General features: G+C 35.4%; 2 protein-coding genes across 2 annotated transcripts; both read left to right on the top strand.

Annotated features, from left to right (window-relative positions):
* Positions 1-1,178: 1,178 nt before the first annotated feature.
* On the top strand, positions 1,179-9,086 carry LOC117926557 (DNA-directed RNA polymerase II subunit RPB2). Its single transcript, XM_034845686.1, has 25 exons — positions 1,179-1,672; positions 2,414-2,635; positions 2,713-3,003; positions 3,083-3,280; positions 3,475-3,539; positions 3,616-3,702; positions 3,786-3,906; positions 3,995-4,039; positions 4,136-4,273; positions 4,444-4,516; positions 4,604-4,680; positions 4,779-4,886; positions 4,971-5,087; positions 5,357-5,512; positions 5,592-5,696; positions 5,907-6,032; positions 6,195-6,272; positions 6,381-6,476; positions 6,571-6,686; positions 6,790-6,859; positions 6,961-7,014; positions 7,101-7,244; positions 7,458-7,757; positions 7,855-8,277; positions 8,370-9,086. Exons 1-25 carry the CDS (start codon positions 1,421-1,423, stop codon positions 8,487-8,489), a joined length of 3,582 nt encoding a protein of 1,193 aa, XP_034701577.1. The 5' UTR covers positions 1,179-1,420; the 3' UTR covers positions 8,490-9,086.
* Positions 9,087-10,464: 1,378 nt separating this feature from the next.
* Positions 10,465-11,696, top strand: LOC117926189 (riboflavin synthase). Its single transcript, XM_034845266.1, has one exon. It carries the CDS (start codon positions 10,597-10,599, stop codon positions 11,437-11,439), a length of 843 nt encoding a protein of 280 aa, XP_034701157.1. The 5' UTR covers positions 10,465-10,596; the 3' UTR covers positions 11,440-11,696.
* The last annotated feature ends 8,648 nt before the right edge of the window (positions 11,697-20,344 follow it).

Raw genomic sequence — 20,344 nt, 5'->3', positions numbered from 1 at the left:
AGACTCAAAGGCAAATAAATTATTTTTATATATTACTTTAAATTTATTTATTATATTTTACCTTATATATATATATATATAATTATACTTTTTTTCTCATGTTTTTATAATAAAATTAAATATGAGAAAACCATTTTAATTAATTTTTTTCTAAAATATTTTATTTAACTTAATTAACATTCAATTTATTAATATTTTAATAATGAAAAGAATATTTTATATTTAAATATAAAATTATTATGTTTGTGTGTACATAATTCGATAAATTTTAATTTTCCTATATATATATAAGACAAGGGGACAAAATTTCATGGTAATGTAATGCTTGGTATTTTTTTATTATTATTTGACTAATAATTATAAATGTTATATAATGTTTAAAGTTTGTTTGACAATGATTTTAAAAAGTGTTTTTAAAGTGTATTTGAGAGTGATTTTCGAAAACATTTCTAACATTTTTAATATTTAAACGATAAAAAATTAAAGTGTTATAAATATTAAAAATATTTCATAAAATTACTATCAAACAAACTTTTAGTGTAAAAAGTGTTTTTGAAAAAAAAAATGTTGTCAAAAAACATTTTAAAATTCTAAAAAAATATTTATAATATTTTATAAAGAAACATGTAATAGGTGCATTCTAGGAGTCCGTTTATTAGTGATTTTAAGAAAAAGTTTTAATCTAAAAAATGTTTTTAAAAGACTCTATTTGATAGTAATTATATGAAACGTTTTAAATATTTTAAGAGTACATTTTACAATAATTTAAAAAGGTATTTATAATATTTAAAAAATAAAAAAATTTATAGTGTTAAAAATATTAAAAATATTTCATAAAATCACTATCAAACAAATCGTAATACTTTTCAAGAAAATAATTATATTAAAAATACTTTAACTAAAAAGACTAGCAAACTTATGTTTAAAGATATTGAATTTCTTTCTTTTTTTTTTTGAATAAAAAATAACCAAAGATATACTTTAATTTTTCAAAAATTTTCCCTTTTTCTTAATTCCAATCCTATTATGGGCCAATTCAAGGCCCATATCCAAAAAGATGATGCCCACTAAATTGCGCCATATGCTCACACAACTCCACGGTCAGTCCTTATCCTAAGCACCCCTCACCTCCCTCATCTGCCTATATATACCCATACCCCGTTTGTTACCAGGTTCTTTGAGCCTGCCTCTCTTCTAGGGTTTTCGGTCTCCGCTAAATCTTCTCTAGAAAGCTGCCTACAAAACTAGAAAATTAACGTCTAGAAACAGAAGGATCAATTTCAATTTGAAAAATTATAAAAATTAAGCACAGGAAAAGTGGTAGCTCTTTGGAAAAGTAATATATACGGATTCCAAGTTACTAGAGGATCCAACTGTTAGGATTTTGTGAGGTGTGTGGAATTAGGGTTTTGCAGTGAAGATGTACGGTGAAGACGAGTACGATCCAACGGTGGTTGAGGAGGAGGAGGATGATGATGAGGAGATCACTCAGGAAGATGCCTGGGCGGTGATCAGTGCCTACTTTGAAGAGAAGGGTCTGGTGAGGCAACAGCTTGATTCGTTTGACGAGTTCATTCAGAATACGATGCAAGAAATCGTGGACGAGTCAGCCGATATCGAGATTCGCCCTGAATCGCAGCACAATCCCGGTCGGCAGTCCGATTTCCTTGAGGTGTGGTGTGATTTATTTTCGTTGTATCCTGCTTGGTTGCTGAGAAAGTTTGGTTTTATAGGTTTGTTTTCTGTTTAGTTGGTGGGGAAATGCTGGAAACCTAGATAAAATGGAATTATGAATTTAGTATGAAAGAAGGGGTTATGTTTGGTCGAAGAAAGAATTGAGAAGAGAACAAGGAATTTGAAGTGTCAGGTGCTTAGCTGTTTACTTCCCTGTAAAGTGGATATCTCAACCTACGTAGCCTACATAACACGACGGGAAAATTTTAGGTTTTAACTTCCCATCAAGTTTAGTTCCTTCTTGTGCACTTGTTGTTTGGGTATGCAGAAAATGAGTGGCTACCCTAATATAAGATGAGCATTTGTTTGTTAGTTGTTTTGCTTTCTGAGAAATTTGAACCTGAGGAAAGTAAATAAATTTGGAACCCCATATTAGGTGGCTTATTGTAGTGATGTAGGTTTTTTATTCCTAAGTATGAAGCCTAATTTATTATCTGTTTATTTTATTTTAGAATAATGAAAAGTGAACCTTGGGTTAACGGATGAAACCCGAAGAATGGTCAAGAAAGAGTAAATGTGTCTTTGGTTTTATCATATATGATCTGAAAACATGCCCAAAAGTGCAATAAATTTTGATTATGGAGGAAAACAAAATTTCTCACTCTTTCTTCCATGTTGATTTTGTGTCTGCACTCCCTTGCTAATTTGGTCAAATTTGTTGTGGATTCTTTTGATGCAGACTATCTATAAGATAAGTTTTGGTCAGATATACCTGAGTAAGCCAATGATGACAGAATCTGATGGAGAAACTGCTACTTTATTTCCGAAAGCTGCCAGGTTAAGGAACTTGACCTACTCAGCTCCATTGTATGTCGATGTTACAAAGAGGATTATAAAGAAAGGGCATGACCTTGAAGAGGTCACTGAAACTCAGGAGTTCACCAAAGTTTTCATTGGGAAGGTACTGAAATTTGGGTTTTAAATGATGGAAACAATTATATGTATTTGGTTTTTGGCTTATTTCTTGTTACATTTCAGGTTCCAATTATGCTTCGATCTAGTTATTGCACGGTGTACCAGAACTCAGAGAAAGATTTAACTGAACTTGGAGAGTGTCCTTATGATCAAGGTGGGTACTTCATTATTAATGGGAGTGAAAAGGTTCTGATTGCTCAAGAGAAGATGAGCACCAATCATGTGTACGTGTTTAAGAAGAGGCAGCCTAACAAATATGCTTATGTGGCTGAGGTTCGGTCTATGGCGGAATCCCAAAACAGGCCACCGAGTAGCATGTTTGTCCGGATGCTTTCAAGGACTAGTGCCAAAGGGGTAAGTGGAAATTATTTACTTAAGTTTCTTTAATTCTTGATCCCTGTTCACATTAATGATAGCATATATATAACTGCAGGGATCTTCGGGGCAATATATCCGTGCTACCCTTCCATATATACGGACAGAAATCCCAATAATCATTGTGTTTCGGGCATTAGGATTTGTGGCCGACAAAGATATATTAGAGCACATATGCTATGATTTTTCTGATACTCAAATGATGGAGTTACTTCGCCCGTCCTTAGAAGAGGCATTTGTTATTCAAAATCAACAGGTACTTCCTTCTTTTTTGAATTTTTTGTTGTTAATTTGTAACTTAGACTGCTCTGACATATATGGATTAGATATGCAGTGGCGGCGATGTTTCTATGGCTCTCATATCATCCTCTGCTTCCAATCTACTTGTTTCCCCTTTTGTGATGTGAGGAGAAGATATCAATGTGATCATCTTGTTTCCAATTAATGTAGGTTGCATTGGACTACATTGGTAAAAGAGGATCCACTGTGGGTGTCACGAGGGAAAAGAGGATCAAGTATGCTTCAAGTGGTGGTTAAAAGTCTTATTTGGTTTTGAATTGCTTATAAAAAACCATTTGCCTATTTTTGCAGGTATGCCAAGGAGATCCTTCAAAAGGAAATGCTTCCGCATGTCGGTGTGGGGGAATACTGTGAGACTAAGAAAGCTTACTATTTTGGGTAGGATTTGACTCATATAATTTTTGATTTGTTATACATGCAGAATAATGTTCTTATAAATTTCATTCTTGTTCCATTACCAGATACATCATTCATCGGCTTTTACTTTGTGCGCTTGGCCGAAGGCCGGAAGATGATAGGGATCACTATGGGAACAAGAGGCTGGACCTTGCTGGTCCTTTACTTGGAGGCCTTTTCCGAATGGTTTGTTATATGTGAGCTTTGGATGTTGCTTGGAAACTTTGTTGAATTAGTGTTCATTCTTAAGTGATTTTTGTTTGCTTGGATGCAGTTATTCAGAAAGTTAACCAGGGATGTGAGAGCTTATGTTCAGAAGGTTTCCTCTTCTAATTCCTTTTTTATTAGTCTTGAGTATTTTATTTCTGTTATTAAATCAGGCTTCTATTACTAAGCTGTTTCTGTGCATGAACAGTGTGTGGATAATGGAAAAGATGTTAACTTACAATTTGCAATTAAAGCAAAAACAATTACTAGTGGTCTCAAGTACTCTCTTGCTACTGGGAACTGGGGGCAAGCAAATGCAGCTGGTACTAGAGCAGGAGTATCACAGGTTGAGCCCTAATTTTTCTTGTAATTTTCTTCCGTCATTTTGTTATGTTTCTCGTGTCTCCATTTATGGTATTAGAATGGGAGTTTTTTTTTTCTGTTTATGTCATTCTTTTGTAGTTAATAACAAATTCATAACCTAAATTAGTTGAAATATCATTCACTTGCAAATAGGTTTTGAATCGTTTAACATATGCTTCCACTCTGTCGCACTTACGAAGGTTAAACTCACCCATTGGTCGTGAAGGTAAAATTGATTGCTACTCTGTTGCAACTTTCTTGCTGGTTGATCCTCCCTCTTCTTCAATTAAGTTTCCATTCTCATGGTAACCAGGAAAATTGGCAAAACCACGACAGTTGCACAATTCGCACTGGGGAATGATGTGTCCTGCAGAAACACCTGAAGGACAAGTAATAATCTCAGAAAATATTTTTATTTTCTGTTGGAATATTGATCAGTTTATTTTTCAACTTCTTACACTTTGATTACTTGATTGATATTATCTTAGGCATGTGGACTAGTGAAGAATCTTGCATTAATGGTGTACATAACAGTAGGATCTGCAGCAAATCCTATTTTGGAGTTTTTGGAGGAGTGGAGTACTGAAAATTTTGAGGTACCTTATTCATGTAAAGTTGTTCAGATTAATTTTACTTCTTTACTTGAATCTCCTAAATTAACATGGCCTATCTTTTTATAGGAAATATCTCCTGCGGTTATTCCTCAGTCAACCAAAATTTTTGTGAACGGTTGCTGGGTTGGCATTCATCGTAACCCTGATCTGTTGGTGAAGACTTTGAGACAGTTGAGGAGGCAGGTTGGTATACATCACTAGTCAGTACTGAAAAGTTAAAACTTATTGATGTCTTTGCCCTTGCCCTTGTGGAATTATATTATTTCACCTCCTCAAATCTGTTTGGATTCTTTGGAACACATGTTATTCTGTTCCACCTGTTTTTCATGTGGTTTTTAGATAGCTGTCTGCAGATCTGTATACTAGTTCTTTGATATTTATTCTTACAGTTCATTTTTTGTTATTTAGTTTTTTCACCTTCTTTGTTATATGTTTGTCTGTATGATCTACAGGTTGATGTGAACACTGAAGTTGGAGTTATTCGTGATATCCGTTTGAAGGAACTCCGTCTTTACACAGACTATGGACGCTGCAGTAGGCCATTGTTTATTGTGGAGAAACAAAGACTGCTAATAAAGAAGAGAGATATCCGAGCCTTACAGCTTAGAGTATGTAAAGTTGAAGCTATTAGTCCATAAAACAATATTATTGTCTCTTTTACCACTCATCCTGTTCTTCTTTTCTCAGGAATCCCCTGAGGATGGTGGATGGCATGATCTTGTGTCAAAAGGATTCATAGAGTATGTTGATACTGAGGAAGAGGAGACTACAATGATTTCCATGACAATCAATGTGTGTATTCCACTAACTTGTTTTTTCTTTAGAAATTAATTCTCGGTTTATGTATGCCAAGATGTTTGGATTCATGCTTTTTTGAGTTAAGAAATGTCTCTCACAACATACCACATGTGCATATGGTTATGCTGAATTTATCTTATTATTCTTGTATTTGATGGTTTTTTTTCCTGCTTTAGTTGATCGATTGCTTATGATATTTTGCAGGATCTTATTTCTGCAAGGCTCAACCCGGAGGAGGCTTATTCTGAAACTTACACTCACTGTGAAATTCATCCCTCATTAATATTAGGTGTTTGTGCATCTATTATCCCATTCCCTGACCATAACCAGGTTAGTCTGTTGTATTCCATGGTTCTTGGTTGATCAACATGAATGTACATGCATGTGTATTTTTGTTACTGTTTTTTCTCATCTGATTTATAATTTGGGGGAGCAATGTGTGTGCATGTGTATTCTCTACTGATCTCATTTATAATTTGGTGGATGATGCAGTCTCCTCGTAATACCTACCAATCAGCTATGGGAAAGCAAGCCATGGGAATTTATGTCACCAATTACCAGTTACGAATGGTGCGGACATGTTCATATTTTCTGTCTTATGTGCACCTGCTATTCTTTCTGCAATTTGTCATTTTTTCTCTACAATTGAGGCTCCATTCCTTTCTTTTCTTTTCTCAGGATACGTTAGCCTATGTTCTGTACTATCCTCAGAAGCCCCTTGTTACTACCCGTGCCATGGAGCATTTGCATTTTAGGCAGCTGCCAGCTGGCATAGTAAGCAGCTGGCCTTTTTTCTAATTGCTTGTTTCTACTGTGATCTTGGAATTGGTTATAATCGTTTTTATTTTTTCATTTTTCCTCCCTAAAGAATGCCATCGTTGCCATTGCCTGCTACTCTGGGTATAACCAAGAAGATTCTGTTATTATGAACCAATCATCAATTGATCGTGGATTCTTCCGGTCACTATTCTTCCGGTCATATAGGTATGCCAAATGCTCAGGAAGCAACTCTGTTCCATTATTTGCTGAATTCTGTTATTTTTTTCTCCCCCTCACTGTAGCATACTTCTCAATTTTTATTTGACAGGGATGAGGAGAAGAAGATGGGGACACTGGTGAAGGAGGATTTTGGGCGTCCAAATCGGGAAAACACCATGGTAAATATTTTAACACACCATCACTCCCATTTCCCCCTTCCACCTTTTTTTTTTTTTTTCCCTTTCAAAGGAGTTGGTCAAACTCTACCGCTGTCTTGCAGGGAATGCGACATGGGTCTTATGATAAATTGGACGATGATGGTCTTGCACCTCCTGTAAGTAATGAGCAAATATTTTACCATGTGCTCAACCCTTCAAGGCCACTAAATAGTCCATCTCATTTAATTTGTACTCATTTTAGGGCACAAGAGTCTCAGGTGAGGATGTCATTATTGGCAAGACCACACCTATTTCTCAAGATGATTCTCAGGGACAAGCTTCACGTTATACACGGCGTGATCATAGCACAAGCTTACGTCACAGTGAAAGTGGCATGGTAGATCAGGTAGATTCAAGTTTTAGACTATAGTTTCTCATTATAGTTTGCAATCCCTGAAACGAACTGGATTTGTAGTACATGTGTATTTTATTTTGCCATGTTGTGAAGAACCTGTCCTATATCTAGAATCTGCTTCTAGATTTTCATTTTTATTTTTAATTTTTTATGTTTTGAATTTAGTTATTTTGTTAGTTCATTAATTTCCCCTCTTTTTGGTAGGTTCTGTTGACAACAAATGCAGATGGGTTAAGGTTTGTGAAAGTACGGATGAGATCAGTTAGAATACCACAGATTGGTGACAAATTCAGTAGTAGACATGGTCAGAAAGGAACTGTTGGCATGACTTATACTCAAGAAGATATGCCATGGACTGTGGAAGGCATCACCCCTGACATCATTGTCAACCCACATGCTATTCCTTCTCGAATGACAATTGGCCAGCTTATTGAGTGCATCATGGGGAAGGTTGCTGCTCATATGGGGAAGGAGGGAGATGCTACTCCTTTCACGGATGTCACTGTGAGGATCTGCCATATATGTTGATTTTCATTTTATAGAATGTCTAAACTCAAAAACAATGTGGTCAATGTTGTCTTCTTGTACCTCATACTTTCAGGTGGACAATATCAGTAAAGCTCTCCACAAATGTGGTTATCAAATGCGTGGTTTTGAGACAATGTACAATGGTCATACAGGCCGACGATTGACTGCTATGATATTCCTGGGCCCTACTTACTACCAGAGGCTTAAGCACATGGTGGATGATAAGATCCACTCACGTGGGAGGGGTCCAGTACAAATCCTTACTAGACAGCCTGCTGAGGGGCGATCTCGTGATGGTGGTCTCCGTTTTGGAGAAATGGAACGTGACTGCATGATTGCTCATGGAGCAGCCCACTTCCTCAAAGAAAGGTTGTTTGACCAAAGTGATGCTTATAGGGTTCATGTCTGTGAGCGCTGTGGGTTGATTGCCATTGCAAATCTCAAAAAGAACTCTTTTGAGTGCAGAGGTTGCAAGAATAAAACCGACATTGTTCAGGTAAACAGCTATATTTTTGCCAAGATCACAATTTTTGGTGACACTGCTCACAGAGGGTTTAATCTTCATTCCTGTATTGCTTTTATATTTAGGTGCACATTCCATATGCTTGTAAGCTCCTCTTCCAAGAGCTCATGGCCATGGCCATTGCCCCAAGGATGCTTACGAAGGAAGTGAAGCCACCCAAAGATCAAAAGAAAAAAGGAGCATGAAATAATACATTCTAGGTCTGTCTAATTTGCTTGTGAAAATTTCTGGTCATTGATGGAGTCGCGTCTTCTCGGGGGCTGAGGATCATGAGGATATATTTTTCTAGTTCTTCCAAAATGGAAGAGCTGACAAGTAGAGGATTACAATGGTAGTTTTATCATGTTACCAACTCAGTATGTCGTAAAATTATATGATTGCTGCTGCTGCTGCAAAGGACTGTTTCCTGTACACGTAGCTGCAGAACAGGCCTCAGAGGTGAGGGTTGCTGAGCAGATAAAATGCCATTGCTCCCTGAAGAAAGAAGAAATTAAGAGAAATTTGGGGATAAGTTTGTTGTTGGCTCATTCTCAAGCATTGGTATTTTACTGACTGGGCAGTGTTAACCATTTTACATGCTTGATATGTGTACATAAAACCCTTGCTGTTACATTTCTGATTTTCGACCGTTCAAGGGTTGTTTTTGTTTTGCCTTAAGAAGGACATCTATTTTAATTCACCTTTACGTTCGATTTTGTAACTGATATCTAGTGATTGTGGAAAGTGAGAAGTTGGAATTAATGATGATTCAAATGTAGCAGAAAAAAAGGATACTTTATTGACCAACTTTCACAATTTTTTGTAGGTATGGAAGGAATGCCACTAATGAAAAATGCATCAACATTATAGTTGATTTTACAAAAATATTAATCAAACTCATAAAAATATAAAAAATGATAAAATAAGTAATAATGCTTTTAGTGAATATTTATTTATTTTTATATATAAAATACATAATATATGATCATCATTTTGGATAATTTGAAAATATATTTAATATTAAAATGACGATATATTTAGTTTATAATGTTTTTCTTTAAAAATGCTTATAATTTTATTTATAAATTTATATTAAATTATTATACAAAAGATATAAAGAAAATACTTATTAAGAAGAGTATCATATATTATATTTTGAATAATTGTTTTATTGGAATTTGAAATAAAATAACTAAAATTAATTTATTCACTGAAGTTTAATTTTTGATGGTTCGTTATCTGCCATGTAACTTTGAAATTCTAGCCATTGAGAGCGAAAGTGGTTTATATGAGTTTGAAAATAGGTTAATTTATTAAAAGATATGAAGTAATCTCAAATTTGTAAATCTAATTATTCAAGTGAGCTAATAATGGAGTGAGTTTTTTTAGGTAGTCATCTCATCTTGTTCCTAACGAGATATGTTTGAAATTTAAAGAAACGGGCAAAAACAGTGTTTAAGATTTTTTTTCAAAACCAAAATTCAGATTTTTTTAAAGAGTTCAGATATTACTTTATCTTACTTCGCCTATTATATATAAAATTGATTTTAAAAATTAATTTAATTTTAATTTTTAATATAATAATAACAATAATAAAAGACTTTTCAATAAAATAATTTATAAAAAATTATAATATTTTAATTATTTATAAACTATATTTTATTTCAATGTAATTAAAAAAATTTAAAATACTTTTTAATAATTTTTTTATTTTATTTTTAAGTTAAATGGGATAGGGTGCATGACTACGGGAAATTCGCATACCCGTTTACCTTACCTTGCTATGATTAATTTTTTTAATAGGATGAGATGTGAATTATTTTGAATAAATGGAATTGGATTTCAACAGGAGCAACTTGTCCGAACTCGCTTCATCTCCGGTTGAAGGACATTTATATATATAAAAAATGATTTACTTTTCAAATTTAAATACAAAAGTTATTTTTAAAAATTTAAGATTAATTTATCCCTTTTAATAAAATAATTCTTAAAATTAAACCTGATTATTGAATTGGGTCTATTAATGAACACTAATACAAATGTGGGTGTCAGGAGTCAGGAGTAGGTTGGGTATGACAATCAATTCATCATTTGGTTCATTTTACCATGAAGAGACTCTTTTAGTCTTTTTGTTCAAATTCAGAAATTCTATGTTTAAAAATGAAAAATAGGAAAAGGGAGAAGAAAGAGATGATTGGTCCTGCATTTAGAAAAGGAAAGACTCGGGAGTTTACTCTGTTGATTCGGCTCCTCTTCTCAATCTCCCTTGCTTTTCCTGTCGGACTCTGAACTCTTCTCTCTCGCCAAACAGAAATGTCCGTTTCTTTGTATCTCACATCACTCTCCAGAGCCATAAAACCCGCTCCCCCTAAAACCCCTATATGCAATTTCCATGCACTTCCCTGCAGAACCAGCCTCAAATCTAACACCATTCTTAAACCCTCCTCCCTCACTCTCTTCTTCACAACCCACTCGCCCAAACCCAGACATCTGTTCAGACCCAACCACAACAACCCAATCCGATCCCTCTTCACCGGAATTGTCGAAGAAATGGGCGAAGTCAAGCAACTGGGTGTCGCCGATCACGGTGGATTCGACTTGAAAATTCACTCGACAACCGTTCTCGAAGACGTCAACCTCGGCGACAGTATTTCCATTAATGGAACATGCTTAACCGTGACCCAATTCGACACTAAATTGTCCGAATTCACAGTCGGATTATCCCCCGAAACCCTTAGGAAAACCTCGTTGAGCGAGCTCGAACCGGGGTCACTTGTGAATTTGGAGAGAGCAGTCCGACCAGTGAGCCGAATGGGTGGGCATTTTGTGCAGGGCCATGTGGATGGAACTGGAGAGATTGTGAGCACGGAGCCGGAGGGTGATTCCTTGTGGGTGAAGGTGAAGACCACGCCGGAGTTGCTGAGATTTATCGTTCCGAAAGGGTTTATCGCGGTGGACGGAACTAGTTTGACTGTGGTGGATGTGTTTGATGACGAGGGGTGTTTTAATTTTATGTTAGTGGCTTATACTCAGCAGAAGGTCGTGATTCCTTTGAAGAAAGTGGGGCAGAAGGTGAATTTAGAGGTGGATATACTAGGGAAGTATGTGGAGAGGCTTCTGAGTAGTGGGTTCGTTGACTCTATCAAAGCTTCATGATCGAAAGGTGCTCAAACAGAGACCCACTTCTGACGCATTTTATTTGTTTTGATCTATCAGTGTCTTTTTTTGTAGAAGGATCAATTTTTTTCCACCTCTAGTTTCCCACATATTGTCGCCTGAAAATTTTCATTTTCTCGGGAGTTTTTTTTTTTTCCTGTGAAATTATTTTATTGAAACACATGAGACACATGGTCGATCATTAATTTTTTGAGATGACTTGTATGTTAATTTTTCTTGAGATTGTTAGTTTGGTAGCGTGGGGGTTATGCTTACTTCTAAATAACTGAAGCATGGATAGAACTTGATGATTGAGAATCTGGACTGCTAATGGAGTTATGGGTGAGAAAGTTGAGTGCTGGATCTGTAGAGTGGAATAGTGAAAAGGGATATTGAAATTCTAATTAGGATTTGTTGAATATGAAACATAGAAATTCATAGTCTCTTCTTGATTCATTGTTCAATATCATTTGGGTGCTTGAAGATCAGGTTACACAAACTTGAAGTTCCTGAAATGAAAAGCTTTGAAGTGGTATTCTGTGTTGGTGTCATTGAATATGGTTTTGGGTTAAGGATTTATGGAGAACAAAATGAGTAGGCACTACAGGTTTATTCCCTAATGAAGCCTATCATCTCATTTTCGTAGGTTGTACATTGGGTGGTATATATTCATGGGTCTTGATTGCATTTGTTAGTTTAGGAAGAGGGTTACGGATTGTGAAGGCAAGGAAGGAGTAAGAATGAATATTATATGATAAAAGATTATAAGACTAGATAATAACTCAATAATTGGTTGAGTGCATTTATTCTGTTTAATTCACTATTTAATGGTAGTTTATATATATCATGAAGCGAAATCTCTACATTTGAAGTAATGAAAATCTGTGTTGGGTGTTGGGTGTTGGGTGCTGGGATGGAGATGGGGAATCCTAGAGCTATTTCCTTTTGTGATCTAATTTTGGATAGGGTTTCTTGACAGTTTGAGAAACCCTATCTCTATAGGATTGAGATATCATTGAGGGATTTTTTATTGTCTGGTGTGCGGAAGGGTAGATAAATCATCTTGTAAATTGGGACCAAGTGTGTAAGCCAAAAAGGGAAGGGTACGTATGTAACAAGGATGACATTGAGGAATAGAGCCCTATTAGAAAAGTGATTATGGAGGTTCCTTGAGGACAACAATACTTTATGGCACAATATCATCTCGAGTATTTATGGGCTAAACTCTAATGGTTGGGATGCTAATATTATTGTTAGGTAGTCATATTGGTGCCCTTGGAAGGTCATTACATAGGTATTTTGTGATTTCACCCTTTTCACTTGGTACTCAATTAGTGATGGCACAAAAATTCAATTATGGAAAGCTAATTGGCAGTGTGATTTACCTTTCTATGTTCAATTTCCAAATTTGTATAAAGTGGTGAGTGAAAGAGATTTTAGTGTTTCTTCAATTTTGAGTTCATCATCCTCTTTGTCCTAGAATATTAATTTATGTTGCGACCTTTTGGACCATGAAATAGAAGAATTTGCTTGCCACATGTTAACATTAGTCAATGTGCATTTTTAATCCATTTCTTCATCAGAGGATTTGATTCTTAACATTCTCTGGTTTGTTTTCAATTAATTCTTTTTTTAAGCCCTCTTGACTCCTCCGACTTGTTTCTTTCCTCCATAAAAATTCATCTGAAAATCTAAAGTCCCTCTGAAAGTCAAGGCCTTTGCATGGTTGATAGCAAATAAAAAGGTTAATACAAACAATTTGTTGCAAAAAAGGAGACCTTAATAAGGTCCTCAATCTGGAGCACCATGTTATGTGTAAGAGAAGTGGGGAATTAATAGATCATTCTTATCTACATTGCTTAGTGGCATTGACATTATGGCACAAGACGCTTAGACTTGTAGGAATTGAATGGGTTGCAACTAGAAATGTGGTGGAGATGCTAACTATTTCTTACCAAGGTTTTGGACACCTTCCTAAGGCAAGTCACTATGGCGCATTGCCAAGGTTTTATTTTATCATGTGCAAGTATGATAAAATGGTGCGAGTAAACGGACGTGGAGAACAAGACTTGGTGAACATCATTTAAACAATTAGCTAACACAGAATTTCTTGCTAAAGGAGAACTGTGCACCTTGCTTTCAGAGAGAGAACTTGTTAGATGCATGTAGGAGCATCATATAAAATGGTCCAGCCTTCGTACTTTAATGGCTGCTGTTTACGATTCTAACTTTGGCATTGTAGAATGTGTTTTTTCTTTTTAACCGTAAATGAGGAATTTAGTGGTTTATTGGGGACAGGTTTCAATGCTTTGAATGTAGGGGGGATCAGGAATGGTAAATCCCCCTTTCATTTTGAGAACATGAGGAAAATTTTCGCATTCTTCTTTGTACCTAATTATTTGTTGGCAATGAAATGTTTGTTTCTAATAAAAAAAAGAATCCAGTGGTTAGCTAATGGAGTAGTGGATTCATTAGCAAAGAGAGGAGCAAAACATTTGATCTCCATTGTGGGATATTTTCTACCTCCATGAGGAATTGATTTTGTAGTTTTTATCTCTTTCTTGCTTTTGATCAGTGTGTTGTAAGGTTGTTATGGGGGAAATATTTCCTATTCTTCTTTGTACCTAATTATTTGTTCACAATGAAATGTTTGTTTCTAATAAAAAATGGGAAAAAAAATGGACTTCTGTGTTTGGTAGGCTATGATGGTGTTTCAAATGTTATACTCATGTGGTTATGGCTTATGCATGTCACAATAATGCGAGAATTTTTTAGATAACCTTAACTGGGTTCAAATTCCATAAGACGATGATTGTTAGAATATTCTAATTAGAATGCATTGACATGTAGATGTATAAACTATATTTGGAGGTATATGGGCTATTTTTGCCGGCATATTTGGAATCTTTGAGTTTACGTTATGGCCTCAAATCTATTATCTCAAATTATTATCATTATTATTGCTCTTGTTCTTATTATTCAGTTGTATTTTAATTAATTTATTTATTTTAGATATACATGTTTTAGCTTGTGAGTGATATGCAAGATGGGAACATAGTTATTTCTCTTTGAATGAATGGCAAGTTAGGCCTCTTTATGGAATCACTCACCATCTCTTAGGAGGTCTTTGTCCTCTCTGTTATGTTGCTGGTTATTGTGGTTGCTTGTTTGTTTTTCTTTCTCATGTTTTTGTTTTTTGATTTCTTTTTTTCTCTCCAAGTTTTCTGGGATAGACCTGGTAATGTTCTTTGGTTGAAGGGCATTTTTAATCAGCACAAGCTGACTTTGATTGAGTGCAACAAATCAGTTGTAGCCTCTTTTCTTCTGGATTGCATTGCTTAGGTAGCATAAAAAGTGTCTCTATGTATGGTTGGTCTGGTTTTCAATCATCATCCATGCTGCATTAGCATCATGGTTGTTCTTTAAAGGATAATAGATGAGTCCACTAAAACTCAAATGAAATTTAATGATGAGCTTGGAAGAGCCTTTTCTAGCTAGCTTGTCATTTTCTAAGTTTAATGATGATGAGTGGGACCTTGACCTTGACATTTGGGTTAAACATTTTTTCATATGATAGCCACCAATATTATTTATACAAGTTTGGAACCTATAAAAAAAATGAAAATTATTTATACAAGTTTGGAACTCCTATAGAGGCTGTAAGTGCATCTATATGAAAGTGAATATTATCTTTCTCAATATAAGCTTGAGTTAGGATGTTAGAGAAGTGTTGACAACGTACTTGTTCATTTTTCAACCATAAAGGAGTAAAATTTACTTACTAATTGATAGTCATTTGTCAATAACATGACCTTTGTGGCTTACTAATTTTTTCACATGTGATTCATACCTTTAGATAAAATCACATGGGGCCCATAGAAAGGAAAATTGATCTATTGATCATATAATAAATAAATTTTTTAATAATTAAAAAAATAATTATCAATTAACTCATTTTGGTTAATTACAATAAAGATAATTGTCATAGTAATTATAATTATCCCTAAAAAATTAAGGGCTAATATGGGAGAGGATTTCTCATAAGGGCCTTTGTCGGTGTGTTTCCACACTTGAGAGGAGTTGAGAGAGCTTGCTCGAAGATTTAAGAATCTCTTTAAGAAAGTTTGATGATTTCAAAGAGTTTGAAGATTCAAAAATTTTGAGAATGAGTTTCAAGGCTCTTCAAAATCAAGTCTAAAATGTCTTCAATCTAGGATCAAGCGTTCACACTCTGGGTCAATGTTGTTTAAATCAAGCAAAAGCCTAAATCATGCTAAGGCCAAGCTAAGTTAAAGCTTTAGTCACACCAATGCATGAGTCAAGGCAAGCCGAATTAGGTCAACACGCATGCCAAAGCCCAAGTTGCACCAAGGCCCAGGCTCAAGTCACACCAAGGCCCAAGCCAAGTCATGGCTTAAACCGGTCAAAACTCAAATTAGATCAAGGCTCAAGCCTGCTAAGATCAAAGTCAATTCAACACTCAAATTAAGTCAAACACTGAGTTAATGTCTAAGGCTCTAAGCCAAAGTCCAATCTCAAGTAAAGTTAAAAACCAAACCTAAATCAAAGTCCAACTTAAGTCAAGGCTCAAGTCCCACCAGGGCTTAGGTCAAACTTTTTCTAATCCTCAATCAACAACCCTGAAGGATAACATAGAGATTGTGCTTGCATTTTTACAAATTAATAAAGATTTCAATTTGCTCATAATTTTTCTATTTAAGAGAAATTTGTATGTACACTAACAACCTACTATTATTCTAGAGATTTTATAGACTGAAACTTGTCCATTGAGATCTTATAAAATGTGTTCCATTCAATGCTTAAAAATGGAAGGTTTTGATTTATTTATATTAGAAACAATCATTTCATTGCATTGAGATAGTAAGTTCACAGAAGGATGAAAATTCCTTCCTACAAGTACAAAAACCTTCATACATAGTCTGATAAAAAAGACAGATGATTGTATACCAAGCGAGAGATTATGATTGCTTTCTCCTTCTAGATGATAATTAAATGCAAATTGTCTTCTCTAATCCAAATCATTGTCTTGGTAAGTTAGTTTATGAAACAAGACAACTAGAACTCAATTGATTTGATCATGAATCTTAAATGTACTTTAACCCAGCAGATCACTCAGAACACTACCAAGTAATCATTGTTATAAGGTAGTATTGCTTATTTTTGTGATTTCTTAAGACTTTTATTTCAATTTTTACTTTGGGGAGATGGGGTCTTTTGTTTGGCCAAGTTGACTGGGGATGTTCTTGGAATAAACTTGTTCTTGTACCCATTTTATTTTCTTCCAAAATAAGAAAGAACTGTCTTTTCAGACATAATTTCACATTAGTCTGCTAAGAAATTATATGTTTTGTGTACTACTCTGGTTTGGATACAAAGCATGAGAATGTTGAAAACTTATGAAAAGATGTATTCTAGTGGATGATATTGACTTTAACTAATGTTCCTTCAGAGGAACATATAAAATTACGATTTTTAGAGCCTACCAATAATGGCCCTTTTTATGTATCCTTAATGGCTGTTGGAGAACGTTGTGAGAACACAAAGTTAGAGCAGAGGTATAAACTCATTCTTACAGTTTAGATCCAGTCAATGCCATCCCATTGAATCACCCCCGCCAAGAAAAAAGGGTTTCCTGGTTTCTGTGCCCATTTGGACCATGGTGTTTGCATTACTTCAAAGCTCTCCCTAGATGATGGAAATAGGTGCTCACTAGTTGGGGTGTGTGTGTGTGTCTTTATATGTATATATCTCTTTATTTGGCCTGGTACATTTAAAAAGAAAGGAAGAGGAATTTTGAGCCAATGAAACCCACAAGCTACAAAATTCAGGAACAAGTGCTGGTCTCTTTATAGTCCTGGGCTGATGGTGATGGAATGAGATGATCATTTCTGGATTTAATTAGTAGATTGGGCTGCTCCATTGAAGGATATACCTTGAGTCAGTGCTTCCAAAAGTCTTATGTTTTGTGTTATGCCCTGATTTCATATATAGAGAGGACGGGAATCTGGAAATCTAGTGAGAAAATGAATTCAAATGGAGGATTTTCTGATGTTTAATTGGCAGTCTTTGGGAAATGTATAAACTATGTCGTTAAGCGTAATTCCCCTTTTTGGTTTGTACTTTAGTGACCTGTTTGAGGAGGGTAAACTCATATTGTTAGAGTTTAGATCCAAGCAATCCCACCAAAATTGCCCAACAAAGTTCCCTCGTTGGCTATAGTTGTAGTTCATATTGAACTATGGCAGTGTCCATTCCATGACAAATAGAATTAGTGATGTCAACTTTCTGATGTTCACCATCCAATCAGGAGTCAATGGTCAACATTGACTAGATGCTGTTGATGATCTAATATAAACTGTTCTCTTTCAGGATAGGAGCATACACTTGTATGTTCTTGTGATGCAATCAGCGTGCTCTAACTTGAAGTAGTCTGATAGGTGCTGACCGCTTAGATTGACAGGAGTTAAACACATAATCATATTGAAAGCTTTGATACATTTGTTTAATTTTTGAAGTTTTAAATGCACTGTTTTTGATACTATTGTTTTCCTAACTTACGTCAATCTAGCTCTCACCCAATGGAGTTAGCTCTCTCAAATTTTATACCCTGCCATCATTGCACTGATTTGGTGCTGGATAAATTAGTGGTATCAATTCATGATCTTTATCATCCAATTAGGAAGGTTCATGATCTATGTGACATCGTTGTCTCTTTTATTATAGGAGCCAATATTTGAGTGGCCCTAGTGATGCAGTGAATGTGCTTGAACTTGAAGAAATCTGTTTGTCATGTCCCTGGTGTCCCACTATTTGAATGTTCCAATAGAGGGGCATGGGCCAACAGGAATAAGCATAGCATACCTGTATTGGAAGCTTGGAAATATTTTTTTAGGTTTTTAAGTATCAATTTGCTGCTTTATTTGATTTATATATTTTGTAATTTGTAGCAATCTGGTTCTCAACTACTGAAATCACCATTCTCTCAGTTTTTGACACTGCATGGAAATAGAATCACAGCCTATTTTTCCCCAAACCCAGTAAGAGGTTGTTACCAAGCACACTTTGTACTGTTTTGCTTTCAACTTGTTAAGTTTTGAAGGTGTTAATGGAATTAGATGAAAGGCAGGCAGAAAGGACAATGGTATGATCATGGTACTTGCAATATCAAATATGATTAAATCTGCAATTAATGAATAGTCAGTCATAAATTCAACTATGTGTTCTGTAATTTTCTATTGCTTCTGCCATTTTCTGATTTTTCTGTAATTGACTTTTGACATCTCTAAGGAATAGATATTTGACAACTTGAGATTGAAATATTCAGCATTTCATCATGTTGACTAGAAGGTTAGCACTCAAATTAAGGTTATGGCCCTTGCGTTTTACCTTAGTGAGACATTGTATTTGCTTATGAATAGGTGGTGTTTTTCATGGATATTTGTTTGAATTGGACTTAGGAGAGAAGGATGGATAGGCAAAGTGCACCAAATCTACTTTGCGCTGTTTGCTGTAAATTTGTCATTCTTAATTTATTCCCTGATTGTATACTGAAAGTGGGTGTGGGCTATCCATTTACTTTGTATTGTTTATTAGTGGGTGAGTAGGGAGCTCTGTTTTTTACCATTGACATACCTGTTGGCTCTTTGTCAAGGCAAGAGAGGGGGCATATTATTCTCTGGATTTGGTGTTGATTGAAAGCTCCACGCAGCCAGAAACTTTTGACTCATTGCTAGTGTACTCTATAATTTAGTCTCTTACAAAATTAGCCTTTTGAAGAATAATTCCTATTTAGGTAGTTTCTCTTTGATCACTTTAGTCTAGCAATGTGTTTGGTTACAACATCTGTTAGTTTTTGTTTGTGGTCTTTGTTGTGTTATTGAGTATTAATCCACTTGTATGCATTATTGGCCCATTCACTACAAGCTTAGACTTTTGGAGCAAGTTATAGTTTAACTTGGTATCAGTGTTTTGATTTTTAGAGGTTTTGGTTTTCATCCCTCCATCCCAATTTATCAAGGGGAGGCTGCACATGAGTCAAGGGTGTTGGTTATTAATCATTTACATCGTTGGGTCATGACCTTGACAAGTAAGCTTTTGAGCTAGTGGTGGTTCAATAAATGTCATGTTCTTGCTTTGTCTGGTCAATATTCAAAGCTATGTGGATAAGAAATGAAATTTTGATTGTTAGTCTTTGGTATTGAGTTGGAATATGCTGCTTTGGACTGTAAAATTGTGGATTTTGTTGCTTTCTTGTAGGGAAATAATGAAGTACACATTTATGGCCTGAATGTGATGCCTATATCATATGGGAGGTGCCTTTATTGATGTTGACAGATGCCGTCTGTTTGACAAGTAGACCACACATGTTAAGCTCATTGCCCAGCCCTCTCATGTAGTATAGTGTCGGTGTACCCAGTTGCATGGGGGTCGTGATGCTTAGCATACTCCCTCTAAGCTCATAGAGATCCTTGGATTAAGCACACGTAGTTCCTAGGGTTTCAGCACACTCTTAGTTTACCCTTTTGAAGGGATACCCACTCCTGCTAGTGGGTCCTTGTGAGGACTTGGTGCTATCGACTTTGGGGGTGGTTAAGATGGAGTTATTGTCGAGGTGTCAAATCCCCTCTTGGTGGATCTTTGCCTACACCCCTCTGGAATGGTGAGGGAGACATGACTCTTGCCCTGTAGTATATGCCAACTCTTCTCTGTCCCAAGGATAGCTCTCTCATTGTTGGACTATCTATTTATGCTTGCTTGTTAATGGCATAACCACCCAAACTCCCAACCTTGTGTTTATGGTTTTGGAACTGCTTCAACATCCAAAACTAGCAAATGGGCCAGAAAATGACAATTATCAATATAATGAAAATTATGAGATGTTAGA

The sequence above is a fragment of the Vitis riparia genome, chromosome 12 (assembly GCF_004353265.1).
Source record: "Vitis riparia cultivar Riparia Gloire de Montpellier isolate 1030 chromosome 12, EGFV_Vit.rip_1.0, whole genome shotgun sequence".
In the NCBI taxonomy this organism is placed as follows: Eukaryota; Viridiplantae; Streptophyta; class Magnoliopsida; order Vitales; family Vitaceae; genus Vitis; species Vitis riparia.
The sequence above is the reverse complement of the archived record's forward strand: the minus strand, read 5'-3'. Positions and strand labels throughout refer to the sequence as shown.

Excerpts from the sequence above, each read along its gene's own strand:
- LOC117926557 (XM_034845686.1), top strand. The coding sequence starts at position 1,421 with ATGTACGGTGAAGACGAGTACGATCCAACGGTGGTTGAGGAGGAGGAG. Across the intron at positions 3,540-3,615 it reads ACGAGGGAAAAGAGGATCAA|GTATGCCAAGGAGATCCTTC; the intron begins GTATGCTTCAAG and ends CTATTTTTGCAG. Across the intron at positions 5,697-5,906 it reads TGATTTCCATGACAATCAAT|GATCTTATTTCTGCAAGGCT; the intron begins GTGTGTATTCCA and ends GATATTTTGCAG.
- LOC117926189 (XM_034845266.1), top strand. The coding sequence starts at position 10,597 with ATGTCCGTTTCTTTGTATCTCACATCACTCTCCAGAGCCATAAAACCC.